This window comes from Dendroctonus ponderosae, unplaced genomic scaffold (genome assembly GCF_020466585.1).
Source record: "Dendroctonus ponderosae isolate FM_Combo_2020 unplaced genomic scaffold, Dpon_F_20191213v2 Dpon_F_20191213_3, whole genome shotgun sequence".
Taxonomy (NCBI): Eukaryota; Metazoa; Arthropoda; class Insecta; order Coleoptera; family Curculionidae; genus Dendroctonus; species Dendroctonus ponderosae.
This window is the reverse complement of record NW_026018508.1, coordinates 17,251,355-17,277,502: the sequence shown is the minus strand read 5'-3', so window position 1 is coordinate 17,277,502 and position 26,148 is coordinate 17,251,355. Positions and strand designations below refer to the sequence as shown.

Below are 26,148 nucleotides of genomic sequence, written 5' to 3'. Positions count from 1 at the left end.
TGTTCAAGTGGATTTTGCAACTCAAAAAAAAAACCACGCAAATCTAAAACTTCTTGAATTCAAGCATTTTTTGAGAAAACTGCCAACATTTCCTTATTGATGGTTCACTTTCTAAAAAGGCCATTTATTTCTCTCTAGAATGATGTAAAAACGAGCGTTCTTGTGTTCGGAATTAGTGTGTATGCATCACAAAATATACTTTTTAATCTGTTTCTTATACCAGTTTAGTCATGTTGGCATTTGTTAAAGAGCATGATCTCAAGCATTCCAAGCAGTAAAGGATGGAAGTTTTACATGAATCGCTGTATTAATTATGTGCTTCTGGAGATGCCAAGAGAACATGTAGATTGATAGAACTGACCAAGAAAAAATCTTCTATGTGAAGGTAGATTGTTTCTTTGTTAATCTTCAATTAACTGTGTCGCCAGCATGTCGGAATTTACTGGAATTTTATGTCGTTGGTTCGATTCCTCCGTTGTTAAACTACCTCTACCAATAAAGTGCGTTATTTTAAGCTGAATTTGTCATATTTTAAAATAAAGATTTAAATATTTTAAATACAAATATGTATAGGGCGTCAAAGTTTTGTATTTTTCACACAATAATACTTCTGGTTTCTCTAGCTTTTGGCATATTTAATGTTTGCAAATTTTGACAAAACCTGAAGTACAGGGTGATATTTATTTTTCCGATAGTTACGCTCCCTTTTGCCCGTCGGAATTTATTTGCCAATATTTGAATTTTTCGTTTAATTTAGAGTCGTGTTTTCAGTCCTGGTCTTAGAGCTACATTCCTCATTTTTTAGCTTTAAAATCGGCAACTGACAATTTTCGCTAACGCAGGCGTTTTTATGAAGACTAACTTGAGGAATTTAAGAAAATTCATAATGAAAAACCTTAAAACAACTTAAGAAGTTATACTGTATTTTATGAGTTAAGTAAACTTGAAACAATTGAAATATGAATCCATTCTTTACATCAGAGGCATCTTTCGCTTCTGAATTGACCTGCTAAACAGTGAGTAAAAGAGCATGAACAAAATGTTGCTGTTGGACTTGGGAGAGTTTGGTTAAACATCTAATGTGCCAACTGCTCTGCTGTTTTGCTGCCTCCTCAACTCCTCCAGCCACTGTGGAATTTTTCAATAAAAAAAACAACCAATCTTGAATCAGGGTAATTGTCTTATCTACGCATAATGGCCGGTTGAGTTAGCGTTTTCTCTGACGGATGGCCTTTGGCACTGAAGTGGTACCACACATATCACGGACAAAGAAATAAAAGCGTTTCCTCTTAGGGCGTTATTCAGCACCATCGACTTGGTGCTAAATCAACGCCATGTAATTTAGCCTTCGAATTCTTTGTGCGTTTCTCAGAGATTATTTCGCCGCCACTTTTCATGCTTTACGTTTGTCGGTAGACGCGCGTCGAATAATTCCCGACATCAAAGTCACTTTGTGAACGGATTCTCGCACCTTTTGACAGAGATTATCGCGATCAAATCTTTCAAGCTTCTGGTCCCACTGTCAGCAGCCGACCCCTTCGCAAGAAGAGCGTAATTTCGTTTTTGAATCAAAATTTCTCCGATAAAACAGCAATTTTTGCTCCTGGCAGAAAGCAGTGAAAAGCACATACTTTCATGAGCTTAGAAACGTTCTGCCTGAAGAACCCATTGCAAATTCAGCAGAATAGAAATGGGAACTGGATTTTTTGGTTGGATGGCGATGGGAGAAATTGAGCAGATTTTTGAAGATGTAAAAGCGAAATGAAAACGTTGCTTTAAATTTTCCCTTGAAAAGAATTTCATTTCAGTAAACACCGGCAGTAAATTATTGTTCTTTCACGACGCACATCTATGCGCCATTTAAATTCATTTTTGCACTCTGTCCAGCTGGAAGCTGCGTAATTCATCGGCATGCTGGAGGGGTTTCTCTTTGAGAAACGGTGAAGAAAAGCCATTTTGTTTTGTTTTTTTTACTCGCTTTGTCCATAAAATTTGTGAATTTTTCCGTGGCATTAAAGCATATTTTGATTTGATTTGATATGTATAAATAATCTTTATTTCCTACAGAAAAAGGCTATCGCCCCAATCGGTCTATCTGCCCATTTGGTTTGATTTGATTGGAATTGCATATTTTGGTTGGATGACGATGGGAGAAATTGGGCAGATTTTTGAAGATGTAAAAGCGACATGAAAACGATGCTTTAAATTTTCCCTTGAAAAGAATTTCATTTCAGTAAACACCGGCAGTAAATTATTGTTCTTTCACGACGCACATCTATGCGTCATTTAAATTCATTTTTGCACTCACTAGTGAAAATGGGCAAAAATTAAAAGAGCAAAAAACTGTCTTCTCTATGGGAGTTTTGAATTGATTTGTGCAGAAACCGTCCAGCTGGAAGCCGCGTAATTCATCGGCATGCTGGAGGGGTTTCTCTTTGAGAAACGGTGAAGAAAAGCCAGATAAATTGCCCCGATAAACTCTGGTAACCCGATCCTCGAGTCCGTATCGCTTTCATAAACGGAATCTTCTCAACACATAGTGTGTAATATAATTTTAGTGTTCAACATGGGCAGTTGTCAGTAGCAGAACGATGCAAGATAAAGTCCTTGGGTAAATCGTCTAGACAAATTTTGTACTATAATTATCAGCGATCGTTTGAAGAAAAAAACCACATTGTTAATTGGCTCTGGGTATTATTAAATCGAGGTCCGAAGTGTCGGAAATTGATATATTAGCATATTATACTGTCGTTGGGAAAAGAGTTCGCTTAATTAATTTCGATATTAGATTAATCTTGAGGATGTGGAAACTGGAGATTCTGTACTACCTTGAACGGCGTCAGTCTGACCACGCCAAATTGCATCGATCTACCGAACTGGTTTACTTGTATTTTAACACCAGACATCAATAGATCGGATCGAATTCTCCAAATAACTTGTCAACAGTTGAGCAGCACAATTAGTGCATGTTTAACAATTAAACGGCTTAAACATTCATGTTAGAGTTACCTGTGTTTGCAATAGAAGCATGCTGGGTTGGGGGCTACCGGGGCCGTGTGGTTGTGCAGCCGCAAGTAGCGGAGCACCTGAAACTTCGCCCTGGACTAGCACTGAGCCTATAATAAAAAAACATTTTGAGTTAAAAACAGAAATTACCGAATGTGATAAAATTCGTGCATTCTATGCCATTCTAAGCCCATTTCATTGGGAACACCCTGGATACATGCAACTAATTGACCTATTTTTCTTGTAACAAAATGCAATATTTAGCTGAGGACTCCTTTTTGGAATTAAATGTTACCAGTAGAATTGAGCAGAAACAAAGACCGCCATCCTCAAGACCGAAATCATTTCTTCATTGTTAACTAATTTTACCTTTCGTCGGTCGATTTGAAAGCCGCACATTATGAGACCACACAAAGGAGGCAATTAAGCCGCATTAAATATATCATTCCGACTTGGACTCTCGTTAAAATTATCTGGTAACAATGCACAACGGTTTTCCTCTTGTTGCCTTGACTAATTACCCCTATCAATATCAGGAAAAATAAACGTGTTGCTTAGAACTGCTGATTGAAAAATTGATGGAAGTTACCCCATTGATCGATCGATTGATTGATTGATGTAGAAAATGGCGAATAAATTATCTTTTTCCTGTCAGCTCAAGACCGTCTTTTCTCGGATGCTAAACCGTAGAAAATATAAGCAATTAACAGTGCAGTGAAAATAAGCTTTTTTTCTGGAAAAGAAACCGTGCAAGAAAACCTGTAAAGCTGATTCAGCCGAGAAAACTTGTTTAAATGCTAGTAATACATGAATTCAGATGGAAAAGATTAATTTTTCAGCAAAACCAATAAAACAATAGCAGGTTTTACTTGAATTTAGCTGGACGATGTAAGCAAATCGAAGATCGATTGTAATGAAACATGCATGGGAAGCGAAAGCTACAACCAGTTTTCAGCTAAGTTTGTGGAGAATTTAAGGCAAAAATGTATTTGTTGTTTCGTTCGTTGAATTTATTGATGATTTTGACTATTTGCAAATGGTGTTCTTGTTTCGTTTATCTGACTGTTTATGTGGTTGTTAAGCTATTAATTAGTTTGCAAACAACATTATTTGCTTAAGCCAGAATTGCGTTGGGTGCATTTCGAAGTCTCAGTGAACGCAGTTACACTTCCTGATGTTTGCTTTTTCTTTATAAACGAATTTCGACTGCGATAACGTACAATAAGATTTTTGAATAATTTAATCGAAGACCAGATTTTCCTGATAGCAAATGGGCAAAAATTGAATCCGAATGAATGCATACAGCGACAAAACAAGCAATAAAGCAGCTACACAATATCACTTGAAAATCGACCTAAGTTATCGGTACTAACTGCTCTGTTTCACTTGTGTCATTTTTCACAAAAATCACAAAATGCCCTCTACAAAGCGGCTATAAGCACATTGTACCTCTCAGCCACACGGAGGCGATCCTGTAGGAAACATTCCAAAGGAAACGGGAAAAACAGTGCACTGTTCGACTATCGCGTTTTTAATAATACGTGATTGAAATTTACTCGTCGGTTTTATAGTGCCTTTGCACAGGGGCGACTCGTACCTAAAATCAAGCGAATTTCCTTAAGTTTTCCAGGGTGTCACTCGCATTGATGAGGGTGAACCGAAGTTGAACCGAGGAATAAATTGTTTATTGAAGAAGGCAAATGTTGCAGATGTAAGTACAGATACTGAGATCTGCAGGTGCAGTTCGAGCCTTCATCAAACAAGACTCCTAAATCGGGTACTTTATTTTTTAGCACCGATTGAGCTTGATATATTGAGATTGACATCCTAGCTAGTAGGCCCGGAACCGGTTCTTGGGGGGCCTCATGTTAACACTTACCGTACTTAAATCGGTTTGTTGATTGGTTGATCAAACTCCAGCTTTTCGGTTAATTGACTAAAAAAAATCGGGTAGCTTTCGTCCGCCACTGGCCGAAGGGTGGTGAAAACTAGCTTCATCCCCACGCCCTACCAGGGACGTCCCAAGAGATCAAAATCGGTGATATTTGCAGCCCTCGAGCAATTGGGCCGTGCTTATGGGCCGTGTCGAGCCCTATACCGCTTGATTATGTGGCCCTTCTTATTATTATGGAATATTATGATTGTTTGGCGAGAGGCGTGAAAAGGGGCTGCGATTTTATTCATCGGGACTTGATTAATTAAATCAGAGCTCGTTCGCTTGATGCGATGGGGGTTTGACTAAGGAAAAACGGGCTGTGCGATACGAGGTTTTTAAGAAGCAAAATTTGCATTTTTTTTGCGAGCAAACCCAAAAATCACCTAAGATATTCCGGTTGACTTTTTGAAGGCAAAGTGAGCATGTCTTTGAACAGACAAATGGAAAAATTGACCCAATTTTGTATTTGCAAATGTGATTTATTCAGCTTGACTTGAGGAAGTCAGTAGGAATTTCTTGCGCGATTTCAGATTTTCAATTAGGAAGCCACAAAATATTATCAAACACAACCCAAAATTTCAATATAAGGAGAGCAACTAATTCATCACCAGGTTGTTCAAATTGGATCCGAAAAATGAAAAATCCTTGGAGGAACAACTATACTATTTCATAAATAAATGTGCAGACAATTATTTCCAATTGCATAACAAAAACAAGTCGAAAGCTTAACAAGTGTTGTAAAACACACTGTTTTTGAAAACAGTGTGTTTTAATAACTATTTTCGTTATAACTCCACAAAACGCTGTTATTCACTTATCGTTAACCGACAATTTTCGAAATAAATCAGTATTGACACAACCTGTTGGAAACCGGCCATACAAATAAATCATTTGGAAAACTAGACGTTTCAAGCAAGCTTACACTTTATTCCCGCATAATATAAATCAAATGATTGTTTATTTCTTACAATAATTGAGTTATTTTAATATGCCCAGTTTATACTGGCCTATAAATAATGCCTTATTTATTGTCATCGAATGTAAAGTGGCCTTATATATCCGGCGGTTTAATGTGAAATCCGTAGAGCCTCCGAGTGGAAGAAGGTGCATTTATCCACTCCAAAGCATCGATACTGGCGGTTGATTCTCATGGATATTGCAGCAGATAATAAATAACGCAAATAATGGTGAAACAAACCTCCGAACCCATGCTGAAATTGATACGATAAATAATGGTTTCAGCCTAAATATCTCGAAAAAATTCGCACTGGTAAACGGCTTTATTATTACTTCGTTTAGGCCGCTGTTCGGTTGTAGGAAAAATTCGGTGTAATTATAAGGCACCGACCGCTATTTGCGTTAAGCCTTAACATTTAGATTTGCCGAGAGTCTATACCGAATAAGAATGCAGAAAATTCGCACTCAATCACCAAAAAAAAAATGTTTGCCCATAAAATTTTTCAAATTTCTCCAAAACGCCTACACTCAAACCCAACACTCCAAATCCTTCACAGATAATCCAGTTTGTCTCATTTCCAATGCCTTTTAAAACCGCAATAAACATTTACATGCCTCACAGCCTCTAGCATTAATAATAATCCGATTTTGTTCGCTAGTCAACTAAACTTAGTGCAATTATGTTATTACTTTTAACTGTGCAACTAATAAATAATTATTGACCGTTTCCGCCTAGTCATTTAATGGTACATTGGACGCTGCAAAGGATCAAGTTTGTCTTCGCAGGAAGCACAAAGAGGAATATCGAGCAAGGCAAATATGAATATTGTAAGTGGAAGTGAAAGGGCCGAACTGCAGATAAAATATTCATGTCTTCAAGCAGTGAAAAGAGCTGATTAGAATCAAATTGCAAAGTGTTAATGAAGATGAAAGTTTAAACTGTATTCAACCAATGGAAAATTGAGGTAGACAAGGTGAAGCAGAGGAAACTTTCAGAAACAAGGAAGATCCCTTGCAGGTCTGGGAGGTTTCATATTTCATTTCATTCAGGTCTTTTTTGCTGCTGTTAAAAATGTAGCAATGTTGAACCAAATTTTCACATTTTCACAAATTTCGGATAATTTTTTTAGCGGAAAACAGCCTTTAATATACTACACATCAAAAGTAACTAGGGCTATAAACATCGTCGATCGACTTTTTTCATTTTTGCTTCTAGTTCTTTAGAGGTTAGGATTTTCTGATAAAACCTAATTTGTGAAATACACGCCTCAAGACGGGCTATCATCGAAAAGGTCGTAAAAACTGAGTGGATATTGCGAACACTTTTGGAAATAAAGTGTTTTTAAACTTCTAGGGCCTTAAATGATAAAATAAAATGTGGATATTTTTGCTTCTAATTTTTTAGCGGTTAGGAGTTTCAAGAAAACTTTGATAGTCAAATATAGCTTTTGAGATGCCCTCAGCCCTGTGAACAGTTGAACAACTATTTTCCACCGTTTCTGAGATTAACGCTTTCAAACACAGACGATCGCTTGAAATTTAAAATTTTTCCTTCTAGCCTATTAGAGGTTAGAAATTTTACATAAAACTTTTTAATACAATACAGTTGTTGACAAGCTTGACATAAATGGTAAAAACGGCTTTACAGACATTTTTCACCGTTTCTGAGATAAACGCTTTTAAACATCGACGATCGCTTGAAATTTCGAATTTTTGCTTCTAGCGCTTCAGAGGTTTTCTGATGAAACCTAATCAGTGAAATATGGACCTCAAAACTCTTCAAAGGTCAGTTATTTATAATCAAACCCAATGGACAAAATACAGACATTGAGACACTTGAGTCTTAAAACCCTTCGAGCCGGGCAATTTTTCTCATTATTTGCACTTAGATCTCTGTGAAGAATATTTTGCTTAAAGATAGCTGTTTAGGCGCTAAAGCCGAAAATGTTTGGCGACAAAAACTGATTTCAGTTCATTCATTCTTTTACAGTTTAGAGCATTTTTTAAAGCACCAACTCTGACTGGAATATTGTCGACTTTCGAACTCGGTCTACAGATTTAAACCTCGTTAGGGATTTCCGTGCAAAATTTCGTCCTTTGCCTCGGATATCTTCAAATCAATAATCTCCAAACAAGAACGCTCAACAATCGATCCTAAAGATTCTCTGGGGAAGAAGTATCCATCCTTTAACTTTTAAGCACGTTTGTCTGATTAATTGTGAAAAATTCGACTTTCTACTTATGAACACTTTCAACACGTTCCATGTTTGTTTAAAAAATGGGCTAATTTTGCAAGTTTTTCTCATGCTATTGATAAAAGAGCAAAATATTTCCTGCATCCGTGGCAAAAAGTGCCGCAATTCAAGTTTTCGTATTTTCTTGATCATGCAATTTTCTGTAATTTTGGGATGTTTGTGCAATTATTCAAAAAAAGCTGTAGAAGACAGTGACTCGACCATTAAGGAAAATACTTGATTAATGAAGATATTCAGAACGGTTTTTTGCGACTTCCATCAACACCGACGACAAAAGTGAATTAAAATGGGCGGTCTCGCCTATTGTTGTCCTCAAATCGACGAAAAATGTATTATGTTAAGCTTGATCCATTTGTTAGCCGTTTTTTAAAAATGTGTCCTACGTACTGTTCCAGCCCAGGCACTTTAGATCGGGCGATAAAACTATTTAGTATAAATCATTCTCAGTTTATGAAAGATAAATTATTGTTCCCTGTTGGAATGCACCGCCTATGTGATGGGGCCAAATTCGTCCATTTCTTTCATCAATTTCTTCGACACCATTGAAAGGCCTTAGTTTACGGAATGTCGACGTGATTATTGTTGAAAAGGCCGATTACTGGAACCAATATATCAGTCGACAGCTTCTCAACCATCTCGTTTTTGCCATGAAGCAATCGGCTATTGCGAAAATTCTAATTGCCAATATCTTCTAATGGCTTCATTTTCGACCGACCGAGATCCGAACAAGGTTAACCAAATCCAAGAAATAATTAAAGAAATGAATGGTTTGTTGCATTTGATAAATAACAAAGAATTGTTCGCATTAATCGGTTTAATCTCCTTCCTGAAAACGCGAACGGAATACATTAAAATGGACGTGTCTCAAATTTTAACATGTTTTGCGGTGTATTAGTTAAGTGGTTTTATGGCACTGGGTAATTATTTTTGCTTTTGTTTCGCTTTTCAACCACTGGGTGTAGATTGATTCCATAATCACACATTCACCCGGATATAATAGTCAAATAGCTTAAAAAAACTGTAAGTTTAATCAGCTTTTTGAAATTGAGAGCATTTGAGAAGTTCGCTGATTGAAACCTTGAAACGAGTAGGAATTTAGTCAATCAAAAAATGCCACTCTCGGTTGATTAGGCCATTTCGAAGACTTTTCAAGCACGACTGATTGGCTTTTCTAATAAATCAAAACAGAAAAACCAACAATGACTGATCGGACCGAATCTGTGGGGTGACACTAATTAAAACATTTTTGACCATTTCCAAGAACTTCCAGTGCTAATTAATCCAACCAGTTTGCCGGAAAAAGTGTTTTAAAAACTTGAAAAAATGCGAAATCCGGTCGCTTTTGGCTGCGACATAATTGCACATATTAACAGGCAACAATCTTGCCTTGCTATGACCAGTAGCGAAAAAACCCCGAAATTGTCGGGTCCAATTCATCTGCCTTAATTCGAAGCGAAAACAGTTGTCGTTTTCAAAGCACCGCCCGATTGGGAAAAACTTGAAATGCCTCTCTTCACCGGCTCTTCTTTCACGCTGGGTAAAGTTGAAAAAGTGGACGCAAAAATCTGAAATGCCATCGTCGTCGTCGAGTGGTTGCACCATACTTGACACTAAAACTCGCATCCAACTGCTTATTGGCACACTAAAGTGACATAACATGGAGTAGAAGAAGAAGAAACGATTCGGTCTGAGCAACAATTTTTAATTAATATGGCGATAAAGTCGTGTATGTGCGTTAGTTTGCATCGGTTTAATTGGTTGGTTAGCTTGTTCATTTCGCACCTGGTTGATTAGGATTTAATCTACGGCTAAGATTGCGCGTGTTGTTCTTCAGCTAACCGAGGAACAGTTGAGGATGGTTAGAAAATTCGATTCTTCATTTTCATCCAGAATAACAATGAGGAAAGAGGGTGATTCATCTGCGGGGGCTGGCTGGGCAGTAAAAAGTATTCTTATCAAAAACTAGGCAAATTGCACTAGAAATAGTGTTTTCAGTTCGAATACAGTTTAGCTACCAGCATGGGAATTTCCATTTTGCCTGAACCTTCCCAACAGATAAACATCTCTTCCTTTTTGATTTTCCTGGCTGTCTTTTATTGCTTGCGTCTATGCAAACGATCACTAAACATTAACTTTTTCTCAATCCTTAATGTCCAAACGGTCGAATGCACCGCTAATAAAGCGAGCTTAAGGTATGGTAAATCTTTAAACATGCACGATCGCCGTTGTAATCATGGGAAAATGATGGGCAATTAACAGTTAAGAAAATATGGGTTTTTCTCCGATGGCTTAGGTATGTAGTCGCGAGAATTAGTTAGATGTGTGTTTTCGATTAAAGTTTACAACATTTTAGTCGGATTGTTAATGTTGACGCCTGCACAAAGAGAAAAATGACACGGTGGCTAATAATTATAAATCAGAACATGCACTATTTTCATCAGCAATTCCGCTGCACGATCATATAATATGTGTAATTTAGTATTAAAATTCCTTAATAGAATAAGTAAATTATTCGCATTTGAAATCAAGGTTCCGCGTCTGCACGGAAAAGAAATTGTTTTTCAAATTGTTTTATTCAATTCATCTCGCAAGCGGCATTTGCGTTACAGAAACGGATCGAGGTAGATTTTTTTCCTGCGAAGCTCTCGCATTTGTGTCAATCACACAGCAGATACGTTTCTGGGATCGATTATTTATTGTTGTCCAAATCGGGGCAATTAAATCGAATCCTTCAGCTAATGCCGCAGCTTCCGTGCTAAATTATCAGCGGTCACTTTAATAAATGGCCGTGTTAAATCAAAAGCGCAAACATACCGCTGGCAGCCAATTATATCGGTTCTAAATATTTACTAGAACAGTTGCCTTCATCAGCCATCAGCTACTCTATGCAGCTACCACAAGGCTGATTAATTGACTTTGAAATGTTCACTTTTTAGAGTAACTACACATGAACAACCAACCTCACGTATTTATACGTTTCGTTCTCAACAGTCTTCAGATGAGGTTGCCATCGATCAGCTCTGTGCCCTGTCCTTTCTCCTGTTGAACAGGTGTAAGGGTCTGAAGTCACAATGATCAACTGGTGAGATCGCGAAAACCCGTTAGAGTTACATGTCGCGATACGATCAATAAATAAACTAGCAAGTGCATGTTTATGCATTAGGAAAAAATGAATCAAGAATTCGCTTGATTTGTTCGAAGCAGATCGCGGCAATTGTAAACACGTTCGAGAATCGTTTCTTCATCGATTCCAAGTTCTAATTACAAGTTGGTTGCATTTTTCGAATAGATCAATGTGCAAATCGATTAGAACTCGACGAGAAAGTGTTCCCACGACTGCAAGAGCAGAACAACGTGTGTATCGACTTAGGAATCTTAGACAATTACTCTGGTACCTACACGCCTACGAATATATTTATATTTCTTTCACTGATAGCTTTACGACAGACCCAGATGTAACTGAGCCTGCAAGATGTGAGATGGAACAACTGAAATTTGCAAACAACACGAATATCGCGCCGCAATTTGTGCAATGATGGTTTTATTACGGTTTTGCAATTGGCTAATTACCGTGACTGGGTGTAGACGATTTTCACCAGCTCAATGAAGCCGAGTTGGTGCTGGGACAAAGAGCACCATCTAGCAACAAATTGACACTGAGCCGTAAACAGCAAACCAACAATTTTCGAACACCTCGTTTCGGAATTATGAACGACTCCGTATTAGGCTTTCTAAAAAAATCCCGGTATATCACGGTTCAAATTGCCTGCATACACATAAATCCGTTGAACCGTCGTCTAGCTCAGCATCGCCCAGGGCAGATTCATATAACCGATGGTGAAAGCAGACAATCATCTGCGAATGTAAATGACGTGAGTACGAACAATACCTGCACAGTGGCGGACCAATACCATTTTATGCAAGTGAGCCCAATCAACTGCAAAACACAAAAATCCTAGTAGTTTTAGAAAGACGGTGCTTCAGAATGATATTGGGCAACTGTTAGCTCAGCTTCAGGAGAGCTTCAGACATTCATCAGTGCTGAGAAGATTAGATAATTGTTGCAACACGATTTCAATTCATTGAACATGGGAGCGAAAATAGCTGAATAAAAGATAGTTAGAGCTACTTAATACAAATGTTAATGGTGCTTCCGCTAAATTTACTAGGGACAACTTCCGCATCAAACAGTCTTTCAAAGTCAAATTTGCCTAAAAGAAGTGTTCGTTCGTTGCATCCGCTTTTAAAACCGAGGAGACAACAGCAGATGTTGAATATCAAAATACTGCCAATTTAATTTTTGTAACAAACAGCAACGTTTAAACTGCAGATTATTTTGAAAAATCATAATCAAGTTTCAGCACAGCAAACGAAGCCAAAGAATCATCATCTATTTTCGATTTTTTCTAAGCAGAACACAAAGAGAGGAACAGTTTTCAAACTTCACTGCTCTCAAAGCTTCGGGACTTTACCAGAAATCTTTTAAATTACAATTACAAAATTAATAAAACACACTCAACTTTAAACGTTAATAAACCTTACAGAGAACATTAGGAATCCATACAGCTAATAAAAGATCGGAAAACATCTAATAAATTAAAATGCAACTAAACCAAACACGGAAGCCAAATTCAACCGAAGAGATAAAACATTCAACCAGTAAGAGGCGAACAAGACAGTTGCAAAACATTGAAGCAAAAAAATGAACTCAAACTTTAGAGAACGAAACAAGAATTTTGCAACTGCTGCCGCCAATAACAACCCAACATAGAAGTGTTATTCTCCGGAAACCGGCCCTTGAGGTGCCTGTGATTAAAATTAAACTAATAATTGAAGCATCCAGGATTCAACTGATCTGGGTTTTTGTCATACATTGGCCGATTTTTGAGTGCAAATCCAACCTGCAATAAAAGCTCTTTTCTCTTGGAAAGGATCAATGGCTGTTTGGAATTTGAGGCAAAACAAAAAATCTCTAAAAATTCGTTAAAGAAATGAGGCAAAATTTCCTTCAAAATGTTTTGCCTTAAAATCGCCCTAACTTTTTCGTGATACTACCAAGTGACAATTGATGTCCGAATATCTGTTTTCCAGTGCTTTCTAAGCAAAAAATGTTTATGTTTAAGTTAGATATTTGTTAGTATAGGAAATTACTTAAATGCAAAATTTCCGATTTGTTGGATGGCTCAGAGAAGTCAAACACCATGGCCAGCACGACGTCCGGATTTAAATTCTCTAGATTTTCGTGAATGTGGACACCTTAAGTCTTAAGAATATGAAAAAAACGTTAAACCCGGGACGGTTAATTAATGAAAATTCAAAATTCTGTGAAGACACTGCAGAATAAACATTTAAAAGTAGAAAATTGTTTAATAAACTGCGATTAAATGTATTTAAGTTATTGGATGTCCTTTTGTACCACTTTTGTTGAAACCTGGTGACTATTTTTATTAGTGTTATTCAGTTTATTCATTGTCGTGTTCCTGAAATGGTTATTTTCACTCAATTCTTTCTGCCGTCGATTAATCCATCCATAAATAGGCAGTTTCTGTTCATAACTAAATGCATCGCACCGAACACTTTAACTGTAAATATCTCGAGAACCGTTGGTCTTAGAGATACCCACTAAGTACATCTTTTTTGTTTCGAAAATATTGGAAAACAGATATTCAGGTGTGAATTGCCAGTTAGCAGTATCGAAAGAAAGTTAGAGCGATTTAAAAGCCGATTATCTGCTGCAGCTGCAGCTCATAGAGCGCCTATGAGCGCGCTTAAAAGTGGGAAAACCTCCAAATGATTTATTAGAAGAAAACCATTAAAAAAACTTTGACCCCCGTATTTCTGCCTCTGTTGGCTTTCCTTCTAAATTCTCTGCGCTAAATGGTATCCGCATTTTCACCCCCGAAAACCACCGTTCATTTTTTTTAAATTTTTCCTTAAATCCGTTCCTAGATGGACAAATCACCACTTTCCATATCGAAATCAAATAACACGCTCACAACTAAATTGTTTAAACATTTTTTTTGTGAGTGTTGATAAATTAGCGTCAAAATTCACTTATTTCATCAGTCGCTTTAATTCAGCCAACACCAAATCGTATGTTGCTGATGGCGACGTTGAAAGACGTGTCCTTTTCAATCAGAACCGATAATCTCCTTCTTGCTGCTATCGAAATGAATGCCATGCCTAATTATGAACGTGCAAAAAAACTTCCGCTCCAAACCTCCGATCCTGCAGAATCTGGCGGCCTTGCAGAAAAAAAATCGAATCAGGTGCAACATGCTAATCGAGCTATTTTTGGCGAAAAGTGTGGGCAATAGTCGAATGTAGGACATAGTTAAAAAAGCAAGAATTTGCACCTTAGGTTCCTGCGGGCTCTTCCTTTAAGAACGGGTTCTTGGCCAAGCTGATGGCCTCGTGACCACCAAGTACCTTGACGTGCTTAAGTTGGAGGCAAGGGATTTAATCCCAACTTTGTTCGGATTTTTCTCCCGGACATCAAAAAATATTGATGGCCAAACGGAAGCAACTTGACTGCTGACCACCAACTCCCCAATAAATCGTTACGATCGTTGCCAATCGCTGTGCAAACTCTGTTAGAAGATAAACAAAGAAAAGAAGCAATAACTAAAGAGTGTCTCAAGCTAAAATTTACGAGACTACCTAACGAGAAGTGGCTGCACGAGTCACTCGCTGCAGTTTATGGCCTTGCGACCGCAGGAGCCGCATCTTAAGAAGTTTGGACAACGACAGATGGACAATTGGCAGAGGCCGATTGTATTTTTTTGCAACGATTGGTCACGATCCGTTTTTCTAGTGCATACCGAAGGTCGAAACTGAGCAAATATTTATATCGACGATCGTTCGCCTTGTGCTTCTCGAGCATCTAAAGCTGAAGAACAATCGAGCTTGATCGAGAGTTTTATTGTCATACGAGCGCGGAGTTTCGTTAGTATTTGCTCTGGAAATGCCTTGTGTGGGGCCAAAAAAGATACTTTTGCTTTTGGCAAAACATGATTTAAAACAATTTGAAAAATGGGGAAACAGGAACAGCTTAAAATATGTTTAGACAATCACAGTTTCGCCTCCATTACCTGATTTTGGACAACATTTAAAATGAATGAGTCGTTTATGGTTCTCAGAAAGACACTTCTGAGTCAATTAACGAGCTTATATAAATTGWTTCGTCATGGGTTTAGCGGATACCATCGAAATAATCTTTCTTTGGGTTGAGYTTCTAGATCTTCACTTCGTACATTGGCTAATTTATGTATTTTTTTTTTAATTTCGCAACCTGTGTGTGAAGATTTTCTTTACTGACTCAYAAGGTTTTGCTTTCTGTTTTCCAACAATTTCCACTTTCRCTAACTTTCAACCCGTAGGTTGATAATTGGAATGTTGGAAAGGTGGAAATCACTTTCCAAAGGTTGAAGTAATGAAAAACGGATATTTGTGAGTTGGAGTTTAAAAAATATTTACACAAAAGTTACCAGAATATTTTTTTTTCATTTATTGATGAACTCGGCTTTCTCAGCTCAGTTTGAAACTGGTGGATTCTTCGGGCGATTCAGTTCCAAAGCAAGAAAAACCCACCAGTTTAATTTTTCTTAATCAGTAACAAAATATTCTATGATGATGTTTCTTGCTGTGCAAAACAATTTTTCAATTTGCGACTTCATCAATATAAATTTAAATCCGCGAATAATTAACGAAAATTTAGCAACGATTGGCATTGAAGAACCAGATGAAGAGACGCCACTGTCACCTGTAAAAGACTGTGTCGGCACAGTACCAAAGCTTGCAGGCCGACAATTGACAACAAGGAAAACATTCCTTAAGCATTAGTAGAATGCGTCAACACACCATTATGCAGAACCATTGTCTTGTCCAGCTCTGCATTAAGCTGAGATGCACAAGAAAGTGGGTTGTTAGAGCCGAAGAAAGTTGCCGTTAAGGTCTGAAGATGCCCAATAGAACATGGAAACTAAGAGATTGAAGCTTTCTTACGAAGCCTAGAGCTTGATGGTTTGAGGCAGTGTGTACCGTTACATAATGCCACCTAAAAAAAATCGGCAAATCATGTTGGGTGCTGGGTTGCTGTCGAGGTGTCTTTGCAATAAAATTAAAACTCTGTCTCAAGCATGTTATTGCAGTTTTAAGTGTTGCTTAATGACAACGAACATGTTTCAAAATAAATAAACCAAAAACAGCTATAATAATTATGCCTTCAAAGACATCAATTATCATTAGATAATCGTCGATATTGAGCCCAACAAGCACCTGGAGGCAGATTCTTCGCCAAGAAGAAAGCTATCGACGTGCGTTATGAGATTCTAGTTTTTTCTCCTCCGAAACTGAATTTGTGATAATCAATCAACAATCATTACGATTTTGCCCTGGGAAAGTCCGTAGCGTTTGCATATAAGGAAGAGATTATAAATTGCCGATGCATTTAAGAGTGGCGATTTTTGCACGCCCAAACACTGTTTCTAATGACTCGGCGAATTCGAAATAATGGTTAATTTCGCAACTGCTTAGCTAATACCTTGTCGATTTTGAGGTGTATTAATTTTGTGTTTTAGCAAAAATGGTACTTGAAGGTTGTTTCGGCCGAGAATCGTTAATAAACATGTTGAAAAGCGCGAAATCTCACTTTCCTGCTGCAAGATTCACGCTTCTGATGATATTTCACCAAATCGACCTGCGGCTTTGCACGACATCCCCCCATCGTGCCCAAATCGTAAAACAACAATGTTATTAGGTGTATCTAATACAACCAATCAATCCTGGAGTGAAATCAATCGAGAAGAAAATTTTTCAACAGCCAAACTGAACATGTTCAATTGCTGATGGATTATGAAGATTTTTCACAACACCATTAATTATCCTGCGGAGGGTTTTATCCTTTGTGAACTCCCGCAAAATCTACAATTAATCATCATTAATGGAAATTTTTTGGACTAGCAGATTTTACTCAAAAATCTGCAATCAATCTCAAGTAGTTAAGTGATTGCAGGAGCATTCGATCCGACCTGAGATAAAGTTTTCCGTTCATTGAACGTATAACTGGGCAATAACGACTACATTATGCATGCCCACCAAGATGCAATGAACAAACAGATATGATAAATGGCAGATAGTCTAATTAGTACATCTGAGAAATAATACATATCTGATATTCATGTATGTGTGTTGCCCACTGTGCGTTTCTAGCAACAAGTTTAGTAACAAATAGGCGCGAGTTAATAATGCAGCAGGATTTTTCCGCGTCCTTTAGTGTTCCCAACAACAAAACGAAATAATGATAAACGAGCTTCCTCATTTACTCCCAGCGGGCTAAATAAACAGCTGATGCCCAAGAGCTGTTACAGATCGCAAGATAGCCATCAGGGTATCGAATTTCTTTTGGACGCCTCGATTCATCATCATGTCGGTTCTTGTTAGGTGGCATCTAATCGTTACGGTTGCTGAGCACCCATGAAAAAAGACGCGATTTAAATCATTATTTATATCAATTTTTTACGTTGCCTAAAGCTTGAGCCAAAAAAATTTCGAACATTTAAGCGCATAAGAAATATATCAGGTCCTTGATCTGGCAACAATGATTTTAGGGCTTTATCAGCTGCTTCCTGGTCCTGGTTTAAGCGATTTAACGCGATTGCCATCGAAACTGTAAACATTTCACTTTATCAATTGATTTTTTGCCAGTTTTTTAGTACATAAATTGAAAAATTCAGTGCTTCTCGGTGCGTTTTTGAGGCAAATTTAGGGGTTTGTTCCGCAAGTCAAACTAAACTTTTGCGCATCAAAAGTTGAAATTTCCCATTTTATTTGCAAATTCAGACACGTTTTTCAGCACTCATGAACAAATGAACAAAATTCTATTCTTTATGAGAACGGTTATTGAAACAGGAAAATATGTAGCTTGTGATTTAAAGAAAATACGCAAAACACATATTTCTTATTTGATTACTCGTTTTTTTTGGCACAATTTTCGGTTGAAATCTCTTCACCATTCCTGCATTTTTACTCAATTACTTGCAATTGATTCGATTTTATATGTGAATCAAGATCAGAAATCTAAATGTTTCAGAATAATTTTGTAAAATTGTTCAAATTTGCAGTATTTGGCGGATTTTTGGAGACTATTGACAACATCACAGGTGGCACCAGATTCCATTTTTCATCACAACATTGCTTATAAAACACTGAACGACTTGCCATATTTTCAAAAATTCCGAAATTGCAAGTACATTTTTTTACAAACTTCTTTTTGGGTATTTCGCCTCAAAAATTTTCGTCTTTAAAAAAGACAGAATTTCCTCACGTTTTTTATTACAGATTGATAAATAGTGCTCCTATTTCGCCTCTTCAAGAAAAGGTCATTCTTCAGTCGATTAATTGAATTATTCTCATTTTTTTAACCATTTTGGATACATTGATGCTTCAGCTTCCAGCGTTAATTAAAATTTGAAAAAATTTAACTCTGAGTGTAAAACCTACTTAGTTTGACCAGTCTTTACCCATTACTAAACAAGTGAACTTTTGAACAGTTGATTCTTCAAGAGGGCGCGACAATGACAACGTGCAAATTTGTAGTTTGAAAAAGTCGAAAAAAAAAGGTGTTCTTGGTTGGATTTCTTCATGCTTATAACGAATAAAAATATGCATAAAATCGATAAATTTCGTATTTGAACATCACTGTCTTGTTGCACGTGAAGAATTTTCGGTTTCATCAAAGATTTAATGAAGGCAACCGGTGGCTGCTAAATAATAACATAAATTTCCATTACGAAATGCGCTGGCACACTTTTACACAGCCACTCATTTTACAGATTTCATTAGATTATTAACAACGCGCTTGCATCATCGCACAAACCTTAATAAAATTTAGAAACCCCAATAAGCGCCTATTATAAGCGCATCATCTACTGTTTTATTTAAATTGTTCATTGTCCGAAGACAAGTCGAATCTTCAGTTTGTTTACATCGCTCGGATGAGAGCAATTAAAAAAATGTATATATCGGAATTAACAAAATGCTGGCATCGAACAAGGTTATGCTTTATGCGTCTTTGTGGAACATCGATGCAACACTTATGCAATCTTTTATGTAGTTTTATTGGCTGTTCGATTAAGAACCCCATTAAAATAGTCCGTAATTAACGTTTTGGTTCAGTTTTACATTGTAGGAGCGCTCTTTATGGGTCCAAGGTGAGAACGGGTTGATTGGCGTTTTGCCGTCCACCTGCTTAAAGATCATTAATGAACAATCATACACTGTTTTCCAATGGTTTTGACACCCTTAAGTTGCCATGGGTGGACCATTTCATCATTTGGCCTCCCAACTCACCGGATTTTGGTCCGATTGATTTTTGTTTTTTGGAGTTATTTAAAAGAGTGATTAACAAGTGGTCATGTCCATCTTACTTATCTCAGTGTATCTTGTACTACTAACATATGCGAGGTTCGTTGCTGTTAGGCCTAGTTGGTATCATTGGGAAAAAGGCCACCCGCATTAGTCGATGCTCATAATCTAGATCATGATAGCATTTATCAGAGCGACTCCAATAAATCACATTGTCCCAAGGTCTTCTTTCTTCAGTAGAAACTTATTAATCTAGATCCTGTTCAACGATACGGCCATAATTAATTACACGCATAACTATGAGTATAATACACCAATTTTTCTAAGCTAGATCGAGCCCATTAATTTGTGTTTGACACAGAGCGTTGTTTTTGCCCGGTGATTTATACCGAATGGTAATTTAAATACGTCAAAAATGTGATTCAAAACGGTCATAAATCCTGCGTCAACCAGATTCATTGCCGGAGATAAAGTATTTCGCGTTATTCGCGTCGAGTTTACAAGGTATCTCGAGGAGAATTGGTATGAAATGCGAGGATAAAGTGTGGCTTTGGCTCTATGGCCTGAAAGAGCCGATTTATAGCTTGGATAGGCAAATATAGACCGCGAGTGGCAGCCAATTCGATTGCTAATAAAGACCTTTGAAAGCCCTCAGAGAACACGCAGATGACCGCCGTTAATAAGCATCTTAATTTATGTTCAAACCAGTTGTCTAATTTCGACTTAATTCCTCACAGTCATTTAAATTTAGGTCAAGTGCTTAATTATGCTAAACTTGATTTTTTACAACCGAAGCCATGCATTTGCAAGCCAAAGCCCATAATAACACCTTTATGTTCTTAAAGTTATCACGATATAAATTAAAGATAAGCCAAGGAATATTTAAAAGCTCATAATCCATGTCTTGGATCAACGCATGTAACTCAAGGCGAAACATGCTGATTTATCTGGAAGATCTCTTCGCTAGTTTTCCGCTTATACAGAAAAACTACAACTAAAGTATTCGCTCGTTAATATCAGCGGAAAATCGATCAAACCTCAATGTAAGGACAATGTTTTTTTTGGATTGTTATCCTACGGCAACATTTTTAATTAGACAGGCTTCTAGACGGAAATCACTAATTGAGCCTTAAAAAAGTTGCAGAATTTTATATTTCAGGAATAGACAGATTCCAATTAGTTTGTTTCGCCCACACATTGCCTTCCATTCCTTTCACCAGAATTTCAATGTGGAATATTTTCCAAAAAAATCAATATTCAGTAGATGTAAATTTTAGAAACCACTTCGGATTAAGAGCCGCGAATTACCAGCTTAAACCTCTGCCAGCTTTCAAATAGAACAATAATAATAATGGCCAGTGTTGAATTGAATTTCTCTCTGTGCCGATCAATTTGTAAAAAACGCAACACTAATGAACCCTAATGACGAGTCTTGTGCAACAAAACTGAATCTCTTGAGTGCAAAAATCGCTTTTAATTTATTATCTTAACCGTCTTCCGCCACATTCGAACACCTGGTAGCGACGAAAGACTCGTTTCGAAATTCGTTCTTTATTTGATGGGAAAATTATGAAATTTGTTTATGTGTGTCGGAAGTCGGGATTAAACTAATTAGAAGTCAATTATTTTATCATTCCTTTGCGATTTTTTAGTATCACTTGTCCACTTTTTCTACATAAATTATTTCGATTTCACTTTTATGCATTTCTTGTCCTTTCTTTAAGAGGAGCATTTATTCTTCATATTTATTTGCAGAAAAATTGATTGATTCAAATGTATGAGTTGCGAGGTTTTTCTTGCTAAACGTTTGCCAGACTAAGAACTGTAGTTCAGGAATTACAGCTCAGAATAAAATTTTTGATCCTTGACTCAATTAGGAAAATTCGAAAAAAAACTTAAAGACAATCCTGAACAATGCAGCTCAATTTTTAATCCACTTGGAAAAATGCCGTAAATTTTCAGATGCATTTTCCAGGTTTTCCTTCCAAACTTTCGGCATCCCAGGCTTCAGAACCATTAGAATTCAGAGCTAATTATGAGAACGTTAAAGAAATTTATTCAGAAATTTAATCCCTGATATAAAGCTTTATTCAATTATTTGGATCAATCAATTTTATTTCAAGCAAATATGAAAAATAAAGATTTTTTTGACTGAAGGGACTAAGTACAACTTTAGGTTCATCTCCCAGTTTTCTATCCAAATTTTCGCATTTTCAGGTTTCAAATCTTGCAGGATAATAAGCTCATTCTGACAAGGTTTCAACAGTTTATTCTGTAAATCATTACTTAATTACGTTAATTAAGAGAAAAACGCAATTAAAATATTTAAATCCGATTTTGCTGAAGAATGGAGTTTTCTTTGAGTAAAAGAACTAAATAGAAGTTCAGGTTGTTTTCAAAGTTTGTATCCAAATTTTTCCAATTCCAGTACAAAACTCTGAAATTTAATCCGCGAACTAAAGTTAGTCAGGAAAAAGCCGGAATTAAAAAATTTGGGCCAATAAATTTTATTTCAAATACTTTTTATCTAGAAAGACTATTTTTTAACATCGAAAAATTTATTCTATCAATTTTGAAAAATTAACTTACACAAATTTGAAAAGAAGACTTTCAAAATCTGCATTTTCCAGATATTTTTTTTTACTTTTCCTTCCAAATTTTTGCAAATACGTTTTTCCAAATCGGGTGAAAAAACGTTTCCCATAACGAAAAACCAATCAGATACAAAGAAGTATCTTGAGCAAAAAATATGAAGCCATTTTTAGATTATTTAGTTCTGATTTCAAGTGGCCGCCCATTCCATTTTTGAGAAAAAATTTCGAATTTCAGGAAAATTAAACAAAAATCCTGATTTTTGGCATTGAATTTGAAAAGATGCAAGTTCAGAGTTGTTACCGAACAAAATCCGACGGTTTTTAGAGAAATTGCAGAAATTTTCGATTTTTTTAGCAAATAAAATTTAGATACAAAATCTTTCATGTAATTTATATTCTGAACGAAATCTTGAAAGGACAAAACTCTAAAATCCAGAAAGAATGACGAGAATTCAAAAATCAGATATGACAATTTTCTCCAATATCGCACCACACCTGCTGCCACTATAAATACGAAAAATTATAGTAAAACCTCTTTTCTTTATTCTTGAGTTTAAGGCGATGTCTGCTGCGTGATCCGTCCAACCCACATTTAATGAACAATTGTGAAAATGCAAAATAAAAGGCTTAAAGTGGATTCAGAAGTAAATTTTTAACTAACCAAATCGGCTAAAAAACAGAAACTATTTCCTAAAAAAAGAAATCGAAGGTAAAATTCAGTTTCCAAACTAACACACATCACTTTCAACATTTAAAAATCAACTAATATCAATCCTAGAGCTTTTTCAATGGAATTTTCCGAGCAAAGTTTTGTTAAATTCGCCTCTCTATTTACACGAGGCAACAACTTTTCTTGCTGAAGAATTCGTATCGTTACTCATCAAGTCGGGTTTGATTTACTAGCCTTTATAGAGCAAATTTCTGGAATGTTAAAATGCAAAATTCATGAGATAATCCATGCATTGGACGGATGGCATCCAGGCTGTAAGAGCGGCATTTGCACTTGTTTCTGTTTGTATAAATAACTCGGATTTCCAATGTTGATAAATCAATGATTGCAACTTTATAATGAGAGTCTAATTATTCTAGTCCAGTCTAAGAGACGCTTTTATTGGAAACATGAAACAATTTAATCTTCGCCTGTAAGCGGCTGCTGATTGAGAATTTAAGCAACTGGGCTGCAGCAATATGTCTAAATTGAGAAGAGTTGTTATGTAAACAAGGCCAATTTCAGTGCTTTACGATCGGAATGAGTGTCTCAAGCCATTTCAGTAACATTAAGCAAAAGCCCGTTAAGTTAATCTAGTTCTTGGTTCCATTGAGAACAGCTCCATTGTCTTAAGAGTCGGCGGCGAACCATCCGAGGAATGACAAAGCGAGTATCGCAACGTTTCGTAACCGGATTTATTCAATTCGCATTTCTGAGAAATCACAAACGCAGCATATTAGTTATGTTTTTTTGTGAGAACTCGACTCTCAAGAATGAGGGTCAAGGAATGATGGGGATTTTCTTTTAATAAATCGATGCAGAATGACGAGACTGAAGGCCGAAAACCGTTACAAAACGTCGATCGATCTATCAGATCGATTAATTCTTTAGCCAACGGGTGATTACACTCCAATGTTGAGTAATTAAGTGCAATGTTGCTGAATTATGAAATTTTCACCTCAATGTCAATGGAGTTGTAGTTGGATGAAGCTGTGAAAACTAATTATGAATAATTAAAAGACTATACGTTCTAGCAAGTTTGAACGAGTTTTCCAAAGGTTGTTTTCTGGGCTTTTCTTCAAAACCTTTTCAGTTTCTTCACAGACAAAGTGGCCAAATGAATAGTTTTCGAAAAAAGCACAAACATGCAAAATGAGTTAGAAATAGTCGTAGACATTGTTAGTAATAAGTCGATTTCCTGTGCGAATAATGCTAAAATGAACTGAAGTCTAGTGAGGTCTGGTTACCACATTGAAAGAATAGGAAAACGCGGAACTACATATTAAGCAGCCATATGAGTCAGAAGCCTAGATAAGGATCAGTTAATTCGTGCAAATTTTCTGTATTATGCCATACTTTTACTCGAAGCTTTTTACAAGAAATGTAACAACATTGAATGCCAATTCAAGCGATTTGTGAGCTGCATCACATATAAAACACCCTAATTACAACTTCGCTACGTAATTGATGGAGAAACCTGATATCGTTAATGTTCGCCACGTTCTTCAGCAGATTTCGAAAGTAGTCTAAATGGGTGTGAATTTGTAAAAAGTTCCAAAAATGCCTTTTAATGACTGCTAATTCCTACTGACATTTAAACTCTTTCTAGCTTTTACAGCTAATTTCTGTAAATTTGAAAATGATATTGAAACGAAATACTATACGAAATACAAACAACCTGTGATTGAATCTTCGACTAAATCCAAGTGCAATTTCCTTATTTATAGTCGAGGTTAAGAAATTTTGCATAAAACAAAATCAACAAAAATTTTAAACAAAGGAACGCACGTTACATCATCGACCGGAGCACGCACCATCATCAACAATTACAATAACAAAGACTGCGCTCTTGGAGAGTGAAATTTTAATTGTTTGGCCGCTCCAGTACTGTCGAATTATTATAAATTCAAACAATCGAATTTCAATTCATTAATCTTTCTATGGGCTTTTGTCGGTACTTTCGGAATTTGGTTGCTTCAAGGATGCAAACGCCACTTTTCCTGTGCATTTCAGTCGCTCCAACACCAGAGCTCGAATAATTCATTGTACGTCCACTTAATTGTTTTAGATGGGAAAAATTCCGATTGTTCATAAATAGGCTTGTAGCTTTGTGGTTCGATTGTTGCGTGTAATTAAATTATTACTCTGCAAAGGTGTCGAAAGGCAAAACATTTACAGACGAAAGTTGATTATCGACCAAAAAAAACACGAGCTAGTTTTACAAAAGAGGAATGAAATGAGAAACCGCAGGAAAACATAAACCGTTTAGCCAGCAACTCGGATGCTAAAGCAATTAAAATCTATTAGCATCTGTGGAAGGAATGAAATTTACATTATGTGTGTAAAGCAACAATTTAACGCAAACCTAGCACAAGAATTTTTATTGAATTAAGAAAAAACTAGTTAAATGCTGGATTTCTAAGTGGTTGCCACTGCAAAAACCACATATCATTTGATAAAAGTCGTTAAAGTGGGTGCGTAATAATGATGAAGAATCCTGGCTAGAATGTTAATGAAATATAAGCGATAAGAAGTTGGAAAACTATCGTTGTAATGCAGAATTCCAACTAGCTTTAATGCATTAATATATTAGCATGAAACCGCTTGCATGTGAGGCGTGAATTAAGTAAAAACTAGAAAACCAACAAAACTAAACAACGCAACAGCAAATCTGCAAGAAAACACGTTCCATCGTAATTCCAGGTTTTCAGGAAAACTCATCGAGAGGCGAACYAATCCAGAAGCATCATTTAACACATTAATTAAACATGACACACCCAACAATAAAAAAAATACAGAAACAARGCAATTTTTCCAAGCTAAAAAAATTATAAACRAAAYGCAAATTTATTGAGCCCGTTTGGCCTGAAGCCAAAAAAAATTATCAGCCTTTTAATAATCAAAAATGACAAAAACTGCGGGTATCTTGACACACTGAACATGYTCCTAGCACCAAAGGTGTTACCGGTACCCAAGATAAATGATCCCGTTAAATTGAATTGGACGTGCTATTAATCTTCACCGCAAACAAGCCGGTAGTTTTTTCAAATTTAATCACGGCATTTACCAGCTAAATTACTAGAAAAAAGCAGCGTCTTATTAGATGAGCCATATTTGCTTCTGTTCCTGTTCAGTCCAGGCTACGAATATTTCACACCTAATTTAATTTGGCCTGCCCCCATTTTCTGGAATATTCAAATATTTGATGCATAGCAGAAAAAGGCCCAGAATACCAGGTTTTTAACCGGCAGAAACCATAAAAGTGAGTGAGATTCATTAAAACCATATGTTAAGTAACATATGCAAAATGTGATTTTGAACATACGT

The 26,148-nt window shown here is 36.5% G+C and overlaps 1 protein-coding gene across 2 annotated transcripts in view; it reads right to left on the bottom strand.

The window, feature by feature from the left end:
- Positions 1–26,148, bottom strand: part of LOC109539872 (probable nuclear hormone receptor HR38) — a 68,970-nt gene that overhangs the window by 26,197 nt on the left and 16,625 nt on the right. For both annotated transcript variants that reach the window (XM_019907934.2, XM_019907933.2), the window contains one exon: positions 3,010–3,116. In XM_019907934.2, coding sequence (XP_019763493.1) covers positions 3,010–3,116 — 107 coding nt within the window. The remainder of the gene's footprint in view (positions 1–3,009; positions 3,117–26,148) is intronic.